Genomic DNA, 20434 nt, shown 5'->3' with positions numbered 1-20434 from the left:
AGGAACCCCCTTCCGCTAGGAACATCCAAGGGATAGCCCAAAATACATTTAAACCATAAACGCATAATTTCCCATGGAAATATCAACACATCATAAAACAATGTTATTCCAATAATTCTATTTTGTTTGTTTATTGGAATAACGTTGTTTATGATGTGTTGATATTTCCATGGAAAATTATGCGTTCATGATTTATTGTATGTTTATGTGTAAAATTGATTGTGTCCATAAAATGTATATAGTATGTACAGTGAGGTAAAAAAGTATTTGATCCCCTGCTGATTTTGTACGTTTGCCCACTGACAAAAGAAATGATCAGTCTATAATTTTAATGGTAGGTTTATTTGAACAGTGAGAGACAGAATAACAACAAATAAATCCAGAAAAACACATGTCAAAAATGTTATAAATTGATTTGCATTTTAATGAGGGAAATAAGTATTTGACCCCTCTGCAAAACATGACTTAGTACTTGGTGGCAAAACCCTTGTTGGCAATCACAGAGGTCAGACGTTTCTTGTAGTTGGCCACCAGGTTTGCACACATCTCAGGAGGGATTTTGTCCCACTCCTCTTTGCAGATCTTCTCCAAGTCATTAAGGTTTCGAGGCTGACGTTTGGCAACTCGAACCTTCAGCTCCCTCCACAGATGTTCTATGGGATTAAGGTCTGGAGACTGGCTAGGCCACTCCAGGACCTTAATGTGCTTCTTCTTGAGCCACTCCTTTGTTGCCTTGGCCATGTGTTTTGGGTCATTGTCATGCTAGAATACCCATCCACGACCCATTTTCAATGCCCTGGCTGAGGGAAGGAGGTTCTCACCCAAGATTTGACGGTACATGGCCCCGTCCATCGTCCCTTTGATGCGGTGAAGTTGTCCTGTCCCCTTAGCAGAAAAACACCCCCAAAGCATAATGTTTCCACCTCCATGTTTGACGGTTGGGATGGTGTTCTTGGGGTCATAGGCAGCATTCCTCCTCCTCCAAACACGGCGAGTTGAGTTGATGCCAAAGAGCTCGATTTTGGTCTCATCTGACCACAACACTTTCACCCAGTTCTCCTCTGAATCATTCAGATGTTCATTGGCAAACTTCAGACCGGCCTGTATATGTGCTTTCTTGAGCAGGGGGACCTTGCGGGCGCTGCAGGATTTCAGTCCTTCACGGCGTAGTGTGTTACCAATTGTTTTCTTGGTGACTATGGTCCCAGCTGCCTTGAGATCCTTGACAAGATCCTCCCGTGTAGTTCTGGGCTGATTCCTCACCGTTCTCATGATCATTGCAACTCCATGAGGTGAGATCTTGCATGGAGCCCCAGGCCGAGGGAGACTGACAGTTCTTTTGTGTTTCTTCCATTTGCGAATAATCGCACCAACTGTTGGTCCTCTGTAGCTAGGCTGGTAGAGCACGGCGCTTGTAACGCCAAGGTAGTGGGTTCGATCCCCGGGACCACCCATACACAAAAATGTATGCACGCATGACTGTAAGTCGCTTTGGATAAAAGCGTCTGCTAAATGGCATATTATTATTATTGTCACCAAGCTGCTTGGCGATGGTCTTGTAGCCCATTCCAGCCTTGTGTAGGTCTATAATCTTGTCGCTGACATCCTTGGAGAGCTCATTGGTCTTGGCCATGGTGGAGAGTTTGGAATCTGATTGATTGAGTGCTTCTCCCTTTAAGAGTGTGCTCCTAATCTCAGCTCGTTACCTGTATAAAAGACACCTGGGAGCCAGAAATCCTTCTGATTGAGAGGGGGTCAAATACTTATTTCCCTCATTAAAATGCAAATCAATTTATAACATTTTTGACATGCGTTTTTCTGGATTTTTTTGTTGTTATTCTGTCTCTCACTGTTCAAATAAACCTACCATTAAAATTAGACTGATCATGTCTTTGTCAGTGGGCAAACGTACAAAATCAGCAGTGGATCAAATACTTTTTTCCCCTCACTGTATAAGCTGGAAGTAGAGGCCTAAGCATTGTTGTTCACTAGTTTACTCCAATTAGGGAAGGGGTGGTGGGGTTGGAAAGTAATAAAGGGAAATATATTTTATAAAAGTGTATGTATGTATATATATATATTTGCAAGAAAAAAAAAGTGATGCAGACAATTACATTGATGGAAGTTACAATCTATCTGCAATATTAAAGCTGATCAACCAATTACTCGATGACTCGCAGAATAATCTGTGTCATGCGCAATGGCACATCAACAGGGAAAGTGCAGAGCTTCAAACAAACACATCGGGTAGGTTAAATAAATTCTATGATTATTCTTCAACCAACAATTCGATTGTTCTTCTAATAATATATTTCACATTGCTAGAGCATGTACTTTTAAAATGGGAAGCTTTAAACATAGTAGAAACATGGTTATCGAGTTACATTGTTTAATTACTGCCATGCGCAACAAACAATTTTGTCGCCTTTATGTCAAAGCATTGTCGGCACACGGAATGCACAACTCTAACCAGCATGTTCTCTTTTGTTTCAGGATTCTTGAAGATACGTGGCAGCATAGATGCGGTAAAGAGGTCAATGGAACTCAACCAAAACAATGGAAATTCCATGGAAACGCGAGGGGGAAAGATCCCGAATCTCCTCATTGCAACCAAGCAAAATTAGCCTCCATTTAGGCTACTGTTTATATGTGTATTTCACACTATGTGAAAGAGTATAATGCTTGTATGGATGTCAATCCCAATACATGTTCATGTCATCGTCACCAATCAACTGCATTACAGTTAAAAACGACTGACTACCACCGGGGTCCACCCAATGTTCCATGGACCATATTTTCCTTCAACCCCCATTTTCCCCTGGGCCCCATGTTCCCCTGCCCCATGTTCCCTCAGTACCCACTGAACCATTTTCAATCAAAATTGGCACAAATGCTTATGTCCAAATAATTTGTATTGTAATCAAATTTGGCCTTGTTTGGGGACAGAGATCATTAGAATAATACCCAGTGTGGTTTGCAAGTGTTCATTTTCACATAACATTTTGGTCATGTAGTAGAAGCTTTTATCACATCATAGTGCCATCACACGTCTGACACCAACACAGTACATTTGGGGTAATAGGGGGCCACTACAAAAATGGTTTCCGAAGGTATTTAGAAATTGGCAACTTATTACAAAATATATTGCATTGTAGTTCAGGCCTGTAAAATACAAATGACAAAATACTCAGAAGTAATTCAAATACATACTTCAAAAACATGTAACAGTGGATCAACTCACCAAAATAAAATGTTTACATCAAGGGTGTGAAAAATATAAGCTACGTAAAATATTTGTTAGCACATTTCTTCTCTATGCTAGCTATGCTCCCAGCTTATATGAACGGGAGTGAGCATTTAGCGTTCCACTTTTTCTAAACCTGAAAAGGGACTACTTCTAAATGTTATGCAGCAAAAACATGTATATCCAAATCTGACTTTAGTAACCACATCGTGGGCCTGTTATTATATTTGACCAATATCCACTTTGTTAGATCAGATGTGTTTAATGTGCGCCAATCCGCCGTCCTTCTATCCCCCACGGTCTGCGTTCTATTGACGTCTTTACCGCATCTATTAAAATAAACAGAGTTCTTGAACCAATACTGCGCTTCAGTGTCATTGTCGATAAGTCACGGACATGAGCTCCACTTCAGAGCCAGCGGTCTGTGTGAATGCTTTGTTTATTAGAGAGGAGACAGTTACACAACATGACCCTGGCTGGAACAGACTTGTCTAGACATCCAGATAAACTCATTCTCTAAACTAAAGGCTGCTGCTACGTGTATGTATGTATGTCGGCGCTCGCACCCACGCAGCCGAGTTAGGGAAATGTTTTCATGACTTTTAGCATTGGCAACATTATAGAGACGGAGTGAGAGAAAACTCAGCACTGCTGAAAGAACATCAGTCCATCTCCAGACTTTAAACTGAGGAGCAGCATAGACAAGGGTAGAAAGATGAGTCTTGTATTCATCTCTCTGAATGTGTCCCTAATGTGCTCCACATGTTAATTTAGCATATCAGCTTTGAGTGATTTAAAACCGATAATTTCTGCCTCGTTTCTCCAACCACAGACAGAGTGAAACAAATAGACTGATGGGCCATTTAATATTCACCAGCTTGGCCATCAATCCAGTGGTTTGCTTTACAGCTGGCCTGGGCCCACCGAGGCTCTGGCAGCAGCCATTGTAACCTTGCAGGGGATGATGATTAGATTAGGAAGCGTTATGACTGCAAATTGGACGTAATCTAATTGTCTGTTCTCCAGAAATAAAAAGTGCATCAATAAGGATGGAGGAGAGGGAGAGAGTGGATCTGGTAATGATGAAGTGGGAAGGCTGTTTGCAGGAGACCAAAGGGAGACAGAGGAGAGAGTGAGCAATAGAGAAAGAAAGATAGAAAGAGAGAGAGGGAGAAAACAAGAAAGCGAGAGGCAGACAGAGACCAACTGAGAAACAGAGAGAGGGAGCGAGAAACAAAATTGATGATATTCCTAAGGGCAGTGAAGTACAGCAAGGCAAGAAGCGCATGTTGTCATACCTCGCAGCTCTGCCACCTGTTGGGGATGTTGGCCCGTAGTTTCTGGTCACACACCACCCTCCTCATCTCCTCCACCGAGGGGTCTGGCTGGACCAGGTCATAGTAGGGCAGCTGGTAGTCCTCGTGGATACCTGGGGGGCAACAGACACAGAATTGGATTAGACTCACGCTTACACAGAATAAAGGCCAATGGCAATCTACAATACAATTCTGACAGAAAGTGTTGAAAATATCAGAGAATAACAAATATGATGACGCCAAGCCTTAAAGGGACCGACTAGAGAAGAGTCCCACATTAGATCCAAAGCCTTGGGACTTGTGTCAGTGGCTGGCTGCACTGTGTAACGGACATGATGCTTTCAGAATTAGCCAAGGTCCTTGGGGCCAAAACAACTCAGAGCTAAAAGGAGCATAGTGTTATAATAATAATAATAATAATAATAATAATAATAATAATATTATGCCATTTAGCAGACGCTTTTATCCAAAGCGACTTACAGTCATGCGTGCATACATTTTTACGTATGGGTGGTCCCGGGGATCGAACCCACTACCCTGGCATTACAAGCGCCATGCTCACCTCCTATTGAGCATCTCCGTGCGATCTCCCAAAACACCAGGCCCATGGCGTAGATATCGGCCCGCTTGAATGACTCAAAATGCTTCATGTTGATGGAGTCATCCAGGACTTCAGGGGCCATGTACCTGAGGAGACATTCACCACAGTTCCCTTTAGCCTCTCAGACACAGGGTGACAACATGAGTATCTTGAGTGACCCTGTACAGTCTCAGGCTATTGTCCAATCCTTCACTACGTGATGATCTGATCGAGGCAATTTTTTTAGTGTTGTCAGGAGAGTGGGAGAGCAAGAGAGAGCGAGAGAGAGAGAGAGAGCGCGAGGGACAGCAAGTGGAGAGAAGAGACCGAGAGTGTGGGAGAGAGAGAGAGAGCAGGAGAGCGAGAGACAGAGAAAGAGCGAGCAAGACCGAGCGAGCGAGACCGAGCGAGCGAGAGGGGCTGTAGTAGGTTAGAGTTCACGGTCCATCACAGTGTACATGAAAGGACAGGAAGGGCAGAGCATGGCAAGAGGACAAAGCCAGGCGACACCCAGGACTCACATTAGCACACTGTCACAGACTGCAGCTCTGCGCTGCCTGGTGGGGGTGGGGGGAACATGTCGTTGGAGGCCCCAGGGGACAGTGGTGGTGAGATGGGGGGGGAAGGTGTGGGTGTGAGTGGGGGGGTTGGTTCTTCTATCCTGGTTCTTCGTCCCCAAAAGGATAGTAAAACAAGGACAATTTCCCACGTCCCCATTAAAAGGCTATTTTAAGCTTAGGGGTTAGGTTTAGGGTAAGGGGTTAGTGGTTAGGTTTAGGTTTTGGGTTGTTAGTGTTAGGGAAAATAGGATTTAGAATTGAAAATTAATTTTAGGTCCCCACGAGGATAGAAGAAGTGGTGTTGTGTGTGTTGAAGTGGGGTTGACAGCTGACACACAGAAAGACAGCATCAGTGAAGCGGATTAGCTGTGACATCCTCCTGCTCAGTGCCTGCTGGTGTCCTCTGTGACCACCCAGCACTGCTCTACATGCCCCACCCTGCAACACTTTAGCATCAACATTCCTCCCTCCTCCTTCACATGACAGTCTTCCCCTCACACTCTCTTCCATCCCTCTGTATAGCCTTAGCAAGACACACGTATACATTGTTTTACACGTAACCATTTTCACATCCTCATCTATTCTTTTACATATCCTTGTCCATTCCTTATTTCATTGTGGGAACAACACTGAACAGTGTCCGCTTAATTATAATACCTAAATAATTAACATTAGTGATAAATGGCATTACTGATGCAAATACAAGTAATGCAGGCAATACCTTAAAGCGGCAATCAGCAGTAGAAACAATAACAAAGTGGCCTCCCCGCCCCTGGTTCAGTAAAAAGCTGAGGGAAGGGGCTGGAGAAATGTAATCACTCTCAAATTCATAGACAAAGCTATGGATGTAAGGATTGACCATCCATGATATCAAAATGATCGTTTTAACCATGTTTTACACTGTTACCTGAGAAGTGTAACGGACCAATGGGATCAGATAGCGATGCTTTCCCAACACGCTCCTTCCACTGAGCGGTTTAAGATTTCAGAGATAACGCTGCATCCACTTGTCAGAAGTCTCTTTCCTCATCACTCCTCCGCTCTCTCTATCACTCACAGGCATCCGATATCAACAGGCCCAATGACTCAGATGTCATTTTCCCTGAGCCCCAGCCCAAGACAGACAATACTGACGGCACACCAATGAGGGCATACACAGCCGTGTGGATTAAGGGACCAGAGAAAAACAATGTAACCTGCCCTCAAATTGAGTTTGACCTAATCTAAAGTAGTTGTCGCATTACGTGTGTGTGTGTATCCGTTTCTGTGTGTGTGTGTTTTCAGTGTATGTGTGTATCTCAGACACTTGTTTCTCTGGCCGTGCAGCCAGTCACCTCTTGGTTCCCACTCTGTGATTTGGGGCGATGTCGATGGTGTCGGTGGCAGAGTCGTGGCGGACAGCCAATCCCAGGTCAGCGATGCAGCAAGTACCATTCTTCTTCACCAGGATGTTCTTAGACTTCAGGTCGCGGTGTGCGATGGCAGGTTTACCTGGGGGAGGAGAACAGGGGGAAGAGGGTAAATGGAGAGTGAGAGAGAGAGCGAGCGAGGGGGGGAGAGAGAGAAGAGGAAAAGGAAGAGATGCAGAGAAAGGAAAATCTGAGTGCAGAGTAAAACCACTACATTTCATAACTATGTGCATGTTATGTGGATACATATGCTCTACGAAGTACATTAAGAGCCACATTTGGATAGGTCCTCCTCACCTTGCGTGCCAACAATCTCCATGTGCAGGTGAGCCAGGCCGCTGGAGGTGGACAGGGATAACTTGATCATGCCCTCCACTGTCACTGTGTACCTGTTCAGGTAGTCAAAAAGGGAGCCGTGCTCATGGTAATCTGATACCAGCCACAGTTGGGTCCACGTGCCGTTATCTGAGAGGAAAGAAAGGAGATGGAGGGGGGGGGGAGAACAGTGGGAGAGAGATAGGGAACAGTTAGGTGAGCTACACTTTACACAATACCTGCATTTACAACAGATCATCAGAGAAACTCATCAGTGAAACACTGCCTGCTAGTATCCGGACTATATACTATCTGGGTCCCAAATACACAATTCTAACTGCTTGTCAGCTGCTTTAGGCATGTGTGGCTTCTAAGTTCTCTGACACAATAAAATTAAGCGCATCATAGGTCATAGAAAATAAGACCAATACAGAGTCATGTTCAGTAGGGCACACTATTAAAACATTTTCCTACAGAAAATGAAAATCTGGACTCTTATTGGACAAGTTCAGAAAGTACCTCCCTGTTTCTAAATGTTTTCTCCCTACTGAACACAACCCTGTTCCAATATGCCCTCTGACCTTTGTTGTCAGCGGCAATGAAGCCCAGGATGTTCTCGTGGCGAAGCATGACCGTCTGGTAGATCTCGGCCTCGCGGAACCACGAGCGCTCCTCCCGGGATGAGAAGATCTTGACGGCCACCTCCTCTCCTCGCCAGCGGCCCCGCCACACCTCCCCGAACCTCCCCTTTCCGATGCTCTCCTGCAGGATGATGGTCCTGGCTATGGTCCTCTGCACCAGTAGGGGCAGACCTGCAGGGGGATACGGAGAGAGAGCCCAGTTATTATGAGGCCAGGGTTTTAGGAGAAGTTTGAACGCAGTTCTATATAGCAAGGCGAGAGGAACTCGCAACTGTGATAGTGGTTGTGTGGAAAATACACTGAAGACACGGATTAAAAGCAGGCCATTGGATCCAAAATGGAATGAGTCTTTCTGTCGACAAATCCAATGTGTGCACAAGGCCAGATGAAAGAACACTGAGGCATTGAGGGGTACAGTAGGAAGACATCAACAGTCAGATCTGCAGCTATTCTCTATTTCAAAAACGTAGAACAAATATCCTCTGAAAATAGAACAAATTAACACTGTCTGAAGAGTGACTATTTTGACAGTATCCTCTCATTCTGTACCTTGGAGGTCCTGTCTGTCTGGTTTCACCTGGTATACTTTACATGTACATAAAACAGTCTAGAGCCCTCAAACTCAACTCTGGACTTTGAAGCCAGTTCCACTGCTTTTTTAAATTGTTCCCCTCTAATCAGGGACTAATTTAGACCTTGGACACCAGGTGGGTGCAATTAATTATCAGCTAGATCAGAAAACCAGCAGGGTAAGAGTTTTGGGTTTTGCCCTAGCACTACACAGCTGATTCAAATAACCAACTCATCATCAAGCTTTGATTATTTGAATCAGCTGTTTAGTGCTAAGGCAAAATCCAAAAGGTGCACCCGGTGGAGAGGAAGGACAGTTTGGGAAACCCTGTTCTAGAGCGTGCTTCTGCCCACGTTCCAGCTGCCTGGCTGGTCTGCATTATTTGACATTCTCTTAAACCTGGACATTAAAGTCAATGAGCAGAGAGAATAACCAGTAAGTTGGTGCCAGGGCAGAGAAAAACAAATACTGTCACGACCTCGCCATCAATAGAAGGCTGATATCATATAATTTTTCATCTCCAGTTCTATGGACAGTTTATGTCAAAGCCATTACAGAGGATGATGGCCACGATTCTATTTTTCTGATTGAAATACATGAATAAGATTCTGTTTCCGTGATTAAATGACTGTCCTTGACTGGTAGTTGTACGTCACAGCCTAACCGGCTGCTAAGCTGATGTCTATTAATCATTCGCTGAAACATTCATAGCCAAGAACATTTCCAGCAACTTATTGGCTCTCACTTACATTTACATCATTTAGCAGACGCTCTTATCCAGAGCGACTTACAAATTGGTGCATTCAACTTATGATAGCCAGTGGGACAACCACCTTTTTTTTATGGGGGGTGGGGGAAGAAGGATTACTTTATACTATTCCAGGTATTCCTTAAAGAGGTACGGTTTCAAGTGTCTCCGGAAGGTGGTCAGTGACTCCGCTGTCCTGGCGTCGTAGGGGAGCATGTTCCACCATTGGGGTGCCAGAGCAGCGAATAGCTTTGACTGGGCTGAGCGGGAACTGTGCTTCCATAGAGGTAGGGGAGCTAGCAGGCCAGAGGTGGATGAACGTAGTGCCCTCGTTTGGGTGTAGGGTCTGATCAGAGCCTGAAGGTAAGGAGGTGCCGTTCCCCTCACAGCTCCGTAGGCAAGCACCATGGTCTTGTAGTAGATGCGAGCCTCAACTGGAAGCCATCTTGCGGACTGCTCCATAGAAAACCACAGTTTTGAAGAACTTCTTTAATACAACCCATTTAGTATGAGAAACTGTAAGCGCTCGCAAGGTCAGTATTATAGCTCTATAGAAACAACTTCTAGGCCTTTTCAGAACAACTTCCATAATCCTGTCAGTAAATGACATTTGAAAGTGCCTACAGTCAGACTTGTGCATTGGGCTGATATATAGTGGGGGAAAAAAGTATTTAGTCAGCCACCAATTGTGCAAGTTCTCCCACTTAAAAAGATGAGAGGGGCCTGTAATTTTCATCATAGGTACACGTCATCTATGACAGACAAAATGAGAAAAAATAATCCAGAAAATCACATTGTAGGATTTTTAATGAATTTATTTGCAAATTATGGTGGAAAATAAGTATTTGGTCAATAACAAAAGTTTCTCAATACTTTGTTATATACCCTTTGTTGGCAATGACACAGGTCAAACGTTTTCTGTAAGTTTTCACAAGGTTTTCACACACTGTTGCTGGTATTTTGGCCCATTCCTCCATGCAGATCTCCTCTAGAGCAGTGATGTTTTGGGGCTGTCGCTGGGCAACACAGACTTTCAACTCCCTCCAAAGATTTTCTATGGGGTTGAGATCTGGAGACTGGCTAGGCCACTCCAGGACCTTGAAATGCTTCTTACGAAGCCACTCCTTCGTTGCCCGGGCGGTGTGTTTGGGATCATTGTCATGCTGAAAGACCCAGCCATGTTTCATCTTCAATGCCCTTGATGATGGAAGGAGGTTTTCACTCAAAATCTCACGATACATGGCCCCATTCATTCTTTCCTTTACACGGATCAGTCGTCCTGGTCCCTTTGCAGAAAAACAGCCCCAAAGCATGATGTTTCCACCCCCATGCTTCACAGTAGGTATGGTGTTCTTTGGATGCAACTAAGCAGTCTTTGTCCTCCAAACACGACGAGTTGAGTTTTTACCAAAAAGTTATATTTTGGTTTCATCTGACCATATGACATTCTCCCAATCCTCTTCTGGATCATCCAAATGCACTCTAGCAAACTTCAGACGGGCCTGGACATGTACTGGCTTAAGCAGGGGGACACGTCTGATACTGCAGGATTTGAGTCCCTGGTGGCGTAGTGTGTTACTGATGGTAGGCTTTGTTACTTTGGTCCCAGCTCTCTGCAGGTCATTCACTAGGTCCCCCCGTGTGGTTCTGGGATTTTTGCTCACCGTTCTTGTGATAATTTTGACCCCACGGGGTGAGATCTTGCGTGGAGCCCCAGATCGAGGGAGATTATCAGTGGTCTTGTATGTCTTCCATTTCCTAATAATTGCTCCCACAGTTGTTTTCTTCAAACCAAGCTGCTTACCTATTGCAGATTCAGTCTTCCCAGCCTGGTGCAGGTCTACAATTTTGTTTCTGGTGTCCTTTGACAGCTCTTTGGTCTTGGCCATAGTGGAGTTTGGAGTGTGACTGTTTGAGGTTGTGGACAGGTGTCTTTTATACTGAAAACAAGTTCAAACAGGTGCCATTAATACAGGTAACGAGTGGAGGACAGAGGAGCCTCTTAAAGAAGAAGTTACAGGTCTGTGAGAGCCAGAAATCTTGCTTGTTTGTAGGTGACCAAATACTTATTTTCCACCATAATTTGCAAATAAATTCATAAAAAATCCTACAATGTGATTTTCAGGATTTTTTTTCCTCAATTTGTCTGTCATAGTTGACGTGTACCTATGATGAAAATTACAGGCCTCTCTCATCTTTTTAAGTGGGAGAACTTGCACAATTGGTGGCTGACTAAATACTTTTTTCCCCCACTGTAGCTGCCCACCTTTTAATAGATGGAATACTTAAATCAATCCTAAGGGAAACTGTATTGGTAGGGAGATGGGACACCATTATGTTAACTTTAGGAACATATTTACGAAGATAAAACTGGACATCTTGTACAGAGCTTTATCGGTACCATAGTAGACCATGCTACACCTCCTCCATTAAACTAAATATGTTTAAAACGTATCTCCCAAAGGGTGTGATGAATGTACTGTAGTACATCAAACTGCAAAACCCACCTGATCCGGAGCCTGAGGTGGTCATGTCGTAGATGAGGTTTTTGAGGGTGTGGCCATCGGCCAGGAAGGGGTGGTCCATGCCAGGGTCTTCTTCATTGGGCACGCGGTGGTGGATGATCGAGCGGCTGTGGCACACATAGAACAGCAGCAGCAGCACGAAGCACAGCACACACACCGGCCCCGCGATGGCGGCCGCAAGGGCCACTGGGCTCAGGGGAGGGGTACGGGCTGTGGGGACTGGAGGGAGACGAGAGTGGGGTTAGTGTTGTGCCATACTAACACACACGCATGGGCACACATGACCATGCACACAGTCACACTGATGTATAGTCACACGCATACAGTCATGTACACACACGCCCGGCTATCACCAACTGCTGGAAATCCGTCATACTTGATGTTTAGTCTGTCTGTAAGAGACAGTTTCCATCAACAAACACACAGTGATAACAAAGCAGGAACTGATAGGGTTCCTTTGAAAACATTGCAACAGCCCTATTGAAATGTAAAAGCATTACCCGATACTGGCTAACTTTCTCTAATTGACTTGCTGAGAATCAGAGAAGTGTGATCTGCATACAGCGCTGAGACGTGAGGGTGAACAAATATTAATGGAACTTTAAGTCAGGCACTTTCAGCTCTCAGAATAAGGACTGTCGTGGGACTTCATTAGGAAGCATCAAAACTTGCTTCTGGAGCTTTTCAATCGTTCAACTGCCTGGCGACTACAGCCTGTCAAATCTTTCCAATAGTCACAGCTGCACACAGAGGAAGGCTTACTAATGGCCCTGCTATTACTGAATGACAGTATGGTGAGAGAGGATATCTGCTGACTATCATACTGAGAAGCACAGCATGGAGGCAGTTTCAGACCCATGATCAAGAATAGGAGAAGTGAGGTGCTTCTTTCTGACCACAAGAGCAGAACCCGACAACGTGTCCAAGCAGAGACATTGCTTCAGATATATTAAACAATATTCAGTGACATATAGGGCCAGTTTCCTGAACTCAGATTAAGACCGTCTAAGACTAAAAAGCTGGTTCCATGGAAATGGAATGTGCCTCCGTGTCCAGGATACTGGGCTTACATATTGTCATTTTGACTCTCCCGCATGAGTGAGAGTGCTATAAAAAGAAACGGGTAGAGCCTTGCGGGGAGAAAGTAAATAGCTCATGAAGAAACATGGGTTGTTGCTGGGAGAATAGTAGCATTAACAATCAACTCCTGCTCTTATATAAATGACCTAACATCCAATCCATTGGAGCTGAAAAATACCTTGGGCCTGTAAGTATGGGTTCATATTTCACAAAGCAGGCGACAGAAACTGAAAGAGCAGCAGAATGGCGGAAAGATTCAATTGTACTTCTGCAGAGCGTGCGCACACACAGTAACACAGACAATTCTGTGGCATATTTTCAAGGTCCATGGTCCAAAAAAGTACAGGAAATACTTTGTGCAGGTGACATACCCTTATTCTATTGTAGACTAGTGAATGGATGATCGTCAAACATGCTTCACAAATATAGTCTCACCATCAATTCTCTGCTTCACTGTTTAGATTAGTCACCAAATCCCAAATAGATTCCTAGCACCTACCCCAAAAACATTTTTTGTACATCTGAAATGATTAGGAAAGTATAAGCAATATGGTAATATGATGGGCAACATTTTCACCATATGACTTCCTCCTTTCAGATCTACACAGTTACACTGCACATTAGGTAGTTGCCTATGAGCTAGTGGTCAATTTAGGACTTGGCATGCGAGTGTGTGAAAGATGATAGAGACCCGAGACATATCAGACACTTACATGTCTCCGAGTAGTCTTCTGGGTTGAGGTCTTTGTTACACATGTCTCTGTTGCAGCAGACAGGGACAACACCGGTGTTCTCCTTCTTGGAAGGAGCGCAGACGAACGGCCTGTCTTTAGGGATGAGGTCTGCCTCCGGTAAACACGTGCTCCCCTGTGCCACCATCTTACTGCCCGACTTGACGAAGGACACAAAGCACAGGCCGTCCGTGTAGCAGGTACTGTTACTACACCAATGGCAGTCGCACTGCAACGCTGAGAGATGAGAGAGGAAGGGTTTTAGTGAATATACAGAATACAGAAACTGAATCTGGTAAAAAGAAAGAAGCGCTTGTTCTGATAAAAGGAAGAAGCACTTCTGGTAAAAAGGAAAAGCATAGCCAAGTCAAGACCTTAACATTTTTCAATCTGTCTGGAATATACACCAGTTCTGTAATATGAAAATTGTCATTCTTAGTGCACAACAGGTAGGGATGTTCTTTCAGAGCAGTAATTGCAGGATAAATGTGATAAGAGCAGATGTGGTTTGTAAGTACACAATGTGGTTGATACTGGGTTGCAACTGAAGACACTACAGAACACACAGTAAGGGCTCAGACAAACCAATAGCTTTTGCTGGCCCAGAATACTTAGCACCTCAGTCTTCTGAGGCGCAACAAATGTGCGCAACAAATGTACATGTAGAATCAGGTGAAAAATGGCGTCAGTCAGACGTCTACAGCGGGTGGTCACTAAAACACTGAACGATCGGCAGAAGAAGGCTAGATCCACATTCGGTGCGATGTGTGTGATCCTTTAGTAGAAGGAAAGAGTTGCTAATGCTTTCACAGCAACAGGAGAATCCAGACTCGAGAGTTGTTATTGGTCAGGCTTTGGCCCCATAGCTCAGGTTACACAGGGATGGCTGGGGGGAGGGGTGTGTATGTGTGTGCACAAACGCACCAACAAGCAGCACTGCAGCCAACACAAGCCAGATTTAGTGGGCCTAGCACTACACCCAGCCTGCAGCAAGTGACTCAGCTCCTGTGATCTTACATACATAGCAAATGTGTTAAATGTAACACTTTCTTAGAAATTATATGTGAACCACCGAAATAGTGTTAAACTAACACTTTACAAAGTGTTGACAAACCAACAACCCTACTTAAAATAACACTATTAAAGTTGATGCTGGGACACTTTCTCAGTGTTAGGGAATGCCTTTCGAGTGAATGTGAGAGATACCCACCCATGACTGTGTTTGTTAGTGACAGAGACATGGTTGTTGCATTCAATAACTTCTAGTCCTGAAGCCTTCACCAAGTGACTGCCTAAGTGAATGTGTTTGAATGGGCCACGTCAGACCTGCAAGTCACAATACGCTGGCCATAATTAAAGGTCTTATAAAATGTACAATATATAGTCAAAGAGTTAACGGAAATTAACTCAACACAGTCAAGTAACACCACCACGCAGAGATGATTCCACTGGGATTCAAATAACACTTAATTTATTCACTGCAGGTGATGTCAATTTTAATCCCACTAGAATCAACACTCAGGACACTTCTCAAAACCGAGATTTTAACACTTGCAAATTTACTGTGTAGGCTAGACACACTACACACTCTGCAAAGGCACGCACAAAATACACACAGCAACACACACACACTGGAGGTCCAACAGGCCCAACCTAAAACGGCCTCTCACCAAACCACAGGCTACAATTAAAGCAGTGTGATAGCAGGCCGTCTAGACGGACCTCTAGACCTCTGGCTTGAAACGAGACCAGGGATGGAGAGAGAGGGCGGCCATTAAAGGAACGCTAGCCGTTAAACGACCTCTGCTGCATTCCTAGAGAGAGGATCTGGGGTAGGGACTTGAGAGGGAGTTGTAATGGCAGCAGTACTGCAGAGAGATTCAGGGGAGGAAAGTCGTTTTCTGAGAGAAAATGGGCAGGGGCAGAGTGGCAGTCTGATCATTGATCCTGTAGCACTGACTGAGGCATCCATATATCTACCTCTCTCTCCATCTGCTTGGCAGAGACTCCTGAAAACATAGAACAGAAGTATCGACCTAAATCTCAGAGCTCAAAATAAAAAAGTTAGGATATGTTTTTTTTCTTTCTTCTAATCAATCAATCAATTTTATTTTATATAGCCCTTCTTACATCAGCTAATATCTCGAAGTGCTGTACAGAAACCCAGCCTAAAACCCCAAACAGCTAGTAATGCAGGTGTAGAAGCACGGTGGCTAGGAAAAACTCCCTAGAAAGGCGAAAACCTAGGAAGAAACCTAGAGAGGAACCAGGCTATGAGGGGTGGCCAGTCCTCTTCTGGCTGTGCCGGGTGAAGATTATAACAGAACCATGCCAAGATGTTCAAAAATGTTCATAAGTGACAAGCATGGTCAAATAATAATCAGGAATAAATCTCAGTTGGCTTTTCATAGCCGATCATTAAGAGTTGAAAACAGCAGGTCTGGGACAGGTAGGGGTTCCATAACCGCAGGCAGAACAGTTGAAACTGGAATAGCAGCAAGGCCAGGCGGACTGGGGACAGCAAGGAGTCACCACGGCCGGTAGTCCCGACGTATGGTCCTAGGGCTCAGGTCTCTCAGTTGGCTTTTCATAGCCGATCATTAAGAGTTGAAAACAGCAGGTCTGGGACAGGTAGGGGTTTCGTAACCGCAGGCAGAACAGTTGAAACTGGAATAGCAGCAAGGCCAGGCGGACTGGGGACAGCAAGGTGTCATCATGCCCGGTAGTCCTGACGTATGGTCCTAGGGCTCAGGTTCTCAGAGAGAAAGAGAGAACGAGAGAATTAGAGAGAGCATACTTAAATTCACACAGGACACTGGATAAGACAGGAGAAGTACTCCAGGTATAACCAACTAACCCCAGCCCCCCGACACATAAACTACTGCAGCATAAATACTGGAGGCTGAGACAGGAGCGGTCCGGAGACACTGTGGCCCCATCCGAAGAAACCCCCGGACAGGGCCAAACAGGAAGGATATAACCCCACCCACTCTGCCAAAGCACAGCCCCCGCACCACTAGAGGGATATCCTCAACCACCAACTTACAATCCTGAGACAAGGCCGAGTATAGCCCACAGAGGTCTCCACCACAGCACAAACCAAGGGGGGGCGCCAACCCAGACAGGAAGATCACGTCAGTAACTCAACCCACTCAAGTGACGCACCCCTCCCAGGGACGGCATGAAAGAGCACCAGCAAGCCAGTGACTCAGCCCCTGCAACAGGGTTAGAGGCAGAGAACCCCAGTGGAGAGGGGAACCGGCCTGGCAGAGACAGCAAGGGTTGTTCGTTGCTCCAGAGCCTTTCCGTTCACCTTCACACTCCTGGGCCAGACTACACTCAATCATATGACCTACTGAAGAGATAAGTCTTCAGTAAAGACTTAAAGGTTGAGACCGAGTCTGCGTCTCTCACATGGGTAGGCAGACTGTTCCATAAAAATTGAGATCTATAGGAGAAAGCCCTGCCTCCCGCTGTTTGCTTAGAAATTCTAGGGACAATTAGGAGGCCTGCGTCTTGTGACCGTAGCGTACGTATTGATATGTACGGCAGGACCAACTCGGAAAGATAGGTAGGAGCAAGCCCATGTAACGCTTTATAGGTTAACAGTAAAACCTTGAAATCAGCCCTTGCCTTAACAGGAAGCCAGTGTAGGGAAGCTAGCACTGGAGTAATATGATCAAATTTCTTGGTTCTAGTCAGGATTCTAGCAGCCGTATTTAGCACTAACTGAAGTTTATTTAGTGCTTTATCCGGGTAGCCGGAAAATAGAGCATTGCAGTAGTCTAACCTAGAAGTAACAAATGCATGGATTAATTTTTCTGCATCATTTTTGGACAGAAAATTTCTGATTTTTGCAATGTTACGTAGATGGAAAAAAGCTGTCCTTGAAACAGTCTTGATATGTTCGTCAAAAGAGAGATCAGGGTCAAGAGTAACGCCGAGGTCCTTCACAGTTTTATTTGAGACGACTTTACAACCATCAAGATGAATTGTCAGATTTAACAGAAGATCTCTTTGTTTCTTGGGACCTAGAACAAGCATCTCTGTTTTGTCCGAGTTTAAAAGTAAAAAGTTTTCAGCCATCCACTTCCTTATGTCTGAAACACAGGCTTCTAGCGAGGGCAATTTTGGGGCTTCACCATGTTTCATTGAAATGTACAGCTGTGTGTCATCCGCATAGCAGTGAAAGTTAACATTATGTTTTCGAATAACATCCCCAAGAGGTAAAATATATAGTGAAAACAATAGTGGTCCTAAAACGGAACCTTGAGGAACACCGAAATGTACAGTTGATTTGTCGGAGGACAGACCATTCACAGAGACAAACTGATATCTTTCCGACAGGTAAGATCTAAACCAGGCCAGAACTTGTCCGTGTAGACCAATTTGGGTTTCCAGTCTCTCCAAAAGAATGTGGTGATCGATGGTGTCAAAGGCAGCACTAAGGTCTAGTAGCACGAGGACAGATGCAGAGCCTCGGTCTGACGCCATTAAAAGGTCATTTACCACCTTCACAAGTGCAGTCTCAGTGCTATGATGGGGTCTAAAACCAGACTGAAGCATTTCATATACATTGTTTGTCTTCAGAAAGGCAGTGAGTTGCTGCGCAACAGCTTTTTCTAAAATTTTTGAGAGGAATGGAAGATTCGATATAGGCCGATAGTTTTTTATATTTTCCGGGTCAAGGTTTGGCTTTTTCAAGAGAGGCTTTATCACTGCCACTTTTAGTGAGTTTGGTACACATCCGGTGGATAGAGAGCTGTTTATTATGTTCAACATAGGAGGGCCAAACACAGGAAGCAGCTCCTTCAGCAGTTTAGTAGGAATAGGATCCAGTATGCAGCTTGAAGGTTTAGAGGCCATGATTATTTTCATCATTGTGTCAAGAGATATAGTACTAAAACACTTAAGTGTCTCTCCCGATCCCAGGCCCTCGCAGAGCTGTGCAGATCCAGGACAGCTAAGCCCTGGAGGAATACGCAGATTCAAAGAGGAGTCCGTAATTTGCTTTCTAATGGTCATGATCTTTTCCTCAAAGAAGTTCATGAATTTATTACTGCTGAAGTGAAAGCCATCCTCTCTTGGGGAATGCTGCTTTTTAGTTAGCTTTGCAACAGTATCAAAAAGAAATTTTGGATTATTCTTATTTTCCTCGATTAAGTTGGAAAAGTAGGATGATCGAGCAGCAGTGAGGGCTCTTCGGTACTGCACGGTACTGTCTTTCCAAGCTAGTCGGAAGACTTCCAGTTTGGTGTGGCGCCATTTCCGTTCCAATTTCCTGGAAGCTTGCTTCAAAGCTCGGGTATTTTCTGTATACCAGGGAGCTAGTTTCTTATGACAAATGTTTTTCGTTTTTAGGGGTGCAACTGCATCTAGGGTATTGCGCAAGGTTAAATTGAGTTCCTCAGTTAAGTGGTTAACTGATTTTTGTCCTCTGACGTCCTTGGGTAGGCAGAAGGAGTCTGGAAGGGCATCAAGGAATTTTTGTGTTGTCTGAGAATTTATAGCACGACTTTTGATGCTCCTTGGCTTTTTTCAAACTCTTAACATTGTGTGATCAGGCAGGCACCCAGGAGACAGATACGAGGTGGCAGGTACTCTGAGTCGCTCAAAGTATAACTGCCTCTCCCTGGGTTCTGGAGTGGTTGGGCGCATGGGTCCTTCTCCACTCTGAGTGCTTGCCTATGAATGGCCTGGCCTGTACTCACCAGCCAGCTTCTCCTCCCTTCCTCAGACTCCTTCCTTCCACTCTGCACTCTTTCCTTCCTTCGGTTCTTTCACTCCCCCACAACCCCCTTACTTACCCAATCTCTAGGGGTTGTTAGACAATCAGTCAAAGTTGGCCCAGAAACTCCTTCTCTCCCACGGTTCTTCTTCTATCTGCATTTCTGGCCAATCAATTCTCTATCAGCAGTGACAGGAGCTTAAACCTGCCTGGCCAATCAATAGATGGAAAGGTACTGCTGATGTTTTGGTAGCTGCTTTCTAGATACAAACTAGCCCATCTTTCCTCCTGTTTCCCAAAAGGTAGCTGGTATTGAGATTCACATCATGTGTAACAGTCAGACAGTGGGCTTGGCAGACAAAGAGTGAGTTGCTCCATATATCTGAATGACAGAACTGAAGCCTCCACTCTGTGCCATCCAATCACCATAGAAACCATAGAATAAGAAAAACACACTATTTATATCTCAATGATGAAATGAAAAAGAAACAAGAAATCCAAGGCAACTAGACTTTTACAATCTAGAGACCTAGATGTCTCTTCGTGCATTATGGAGGAAGTTAGAGGTAGTTTCACGAGCCTGATGCTAACTAGCATTAGCGCAATGAACTGTAGATGCACTACGCAGAAATCACTCTGCCATTTCCTTGTTTCAGTTTGTGACAAAACAAGCAAGTATAGTGTAAATAATCATTATACCATCTAAACCGCTGTTAAATATATTTTCCATAACCAAAAATATTGTATTTTCAGCTATTTGAAGCCAGTGTACAAAACTAAAAGTAAAAGACGCAAAAACGAAACATAAGCATGTAAATATTGCACATAGAACAGATCTACCGCTTCTTAGACTTTCTTTCAATGAGAATGACAGATCTATAACTCCCATTTTTATGTGAATTTGGTCAGGCCACCCAAAAAGTTATATATTGCTGATTTAAAAGGAAGTCTGTGTAAGGCCAAAATGTCATAAATATGCCAACTTT

The 20434-nt window shown here is 44.5% G+C and overlaps 1 protein-coding gene across 3 annotated transcripts in view; it reads right to left on the bottom strand.

Moving 5' to 3' along the window:
- LOC311098992 (TGF-beta receptor type-1-like) overlaps window positions 1-20434 on the bottom strand; it is a gene marked incomplete at its 3' end in the record, with an annotated part of 43171 nt that overhangs the window by 4091 nt on the left and 18646 nt on the right. For 2 of the 3 annotated variants that reach the window (XM_084139574.1, XM_084139573.1), the window contains exons 2-8: window positions 13703-13957; window positions 11892-12128; window positions 8006-8236; window positions 7407-7574; window positions 7035-7191; window positions 5123-5247; window positions 4543-4673 (exon numbers count right to left, since the gene is read on the bottom strand). In XM_084139574.1, the coding sequence (XP_083995700.1) occupies window positions 4543-4673; window positions 5123-5247; window positions 7035-7191; window positions 7407-7574; window positions 8006-8236; window positions 11892-12128; window positions 13703-13957 (1304 nt within the window). Of the gene's footprint in view, window positions 1-4536; window positions 4674-5122; window positions 5248-7034; window positions 7192-7406; window positions 7575-8005; window positions 8237-11891; window positions 12129-13702; window positions 13958-20434 lie in introns of those variants that run through there. The other variant, XM_084139575.1, reaches the window with a different exon arrangement.

Source organism: Coregonus lavaretus (genome assembly GCF_964263955.1).
Source record: "Coregonus lavaretus genome assembly, chromosome: 23".
Taxonomy (NCBI): Eukaryota; Metazoa; Chordata; class Actinopteri; order Salmoniformes; family Salmonidae; genus Coregonus; species Coregonus lavaretus.
The sequence above is the reverse complement of the archived record's forward strand: the minus strand, read 5'-3'. Positions and strand labels throughout refer to the sequence as shown.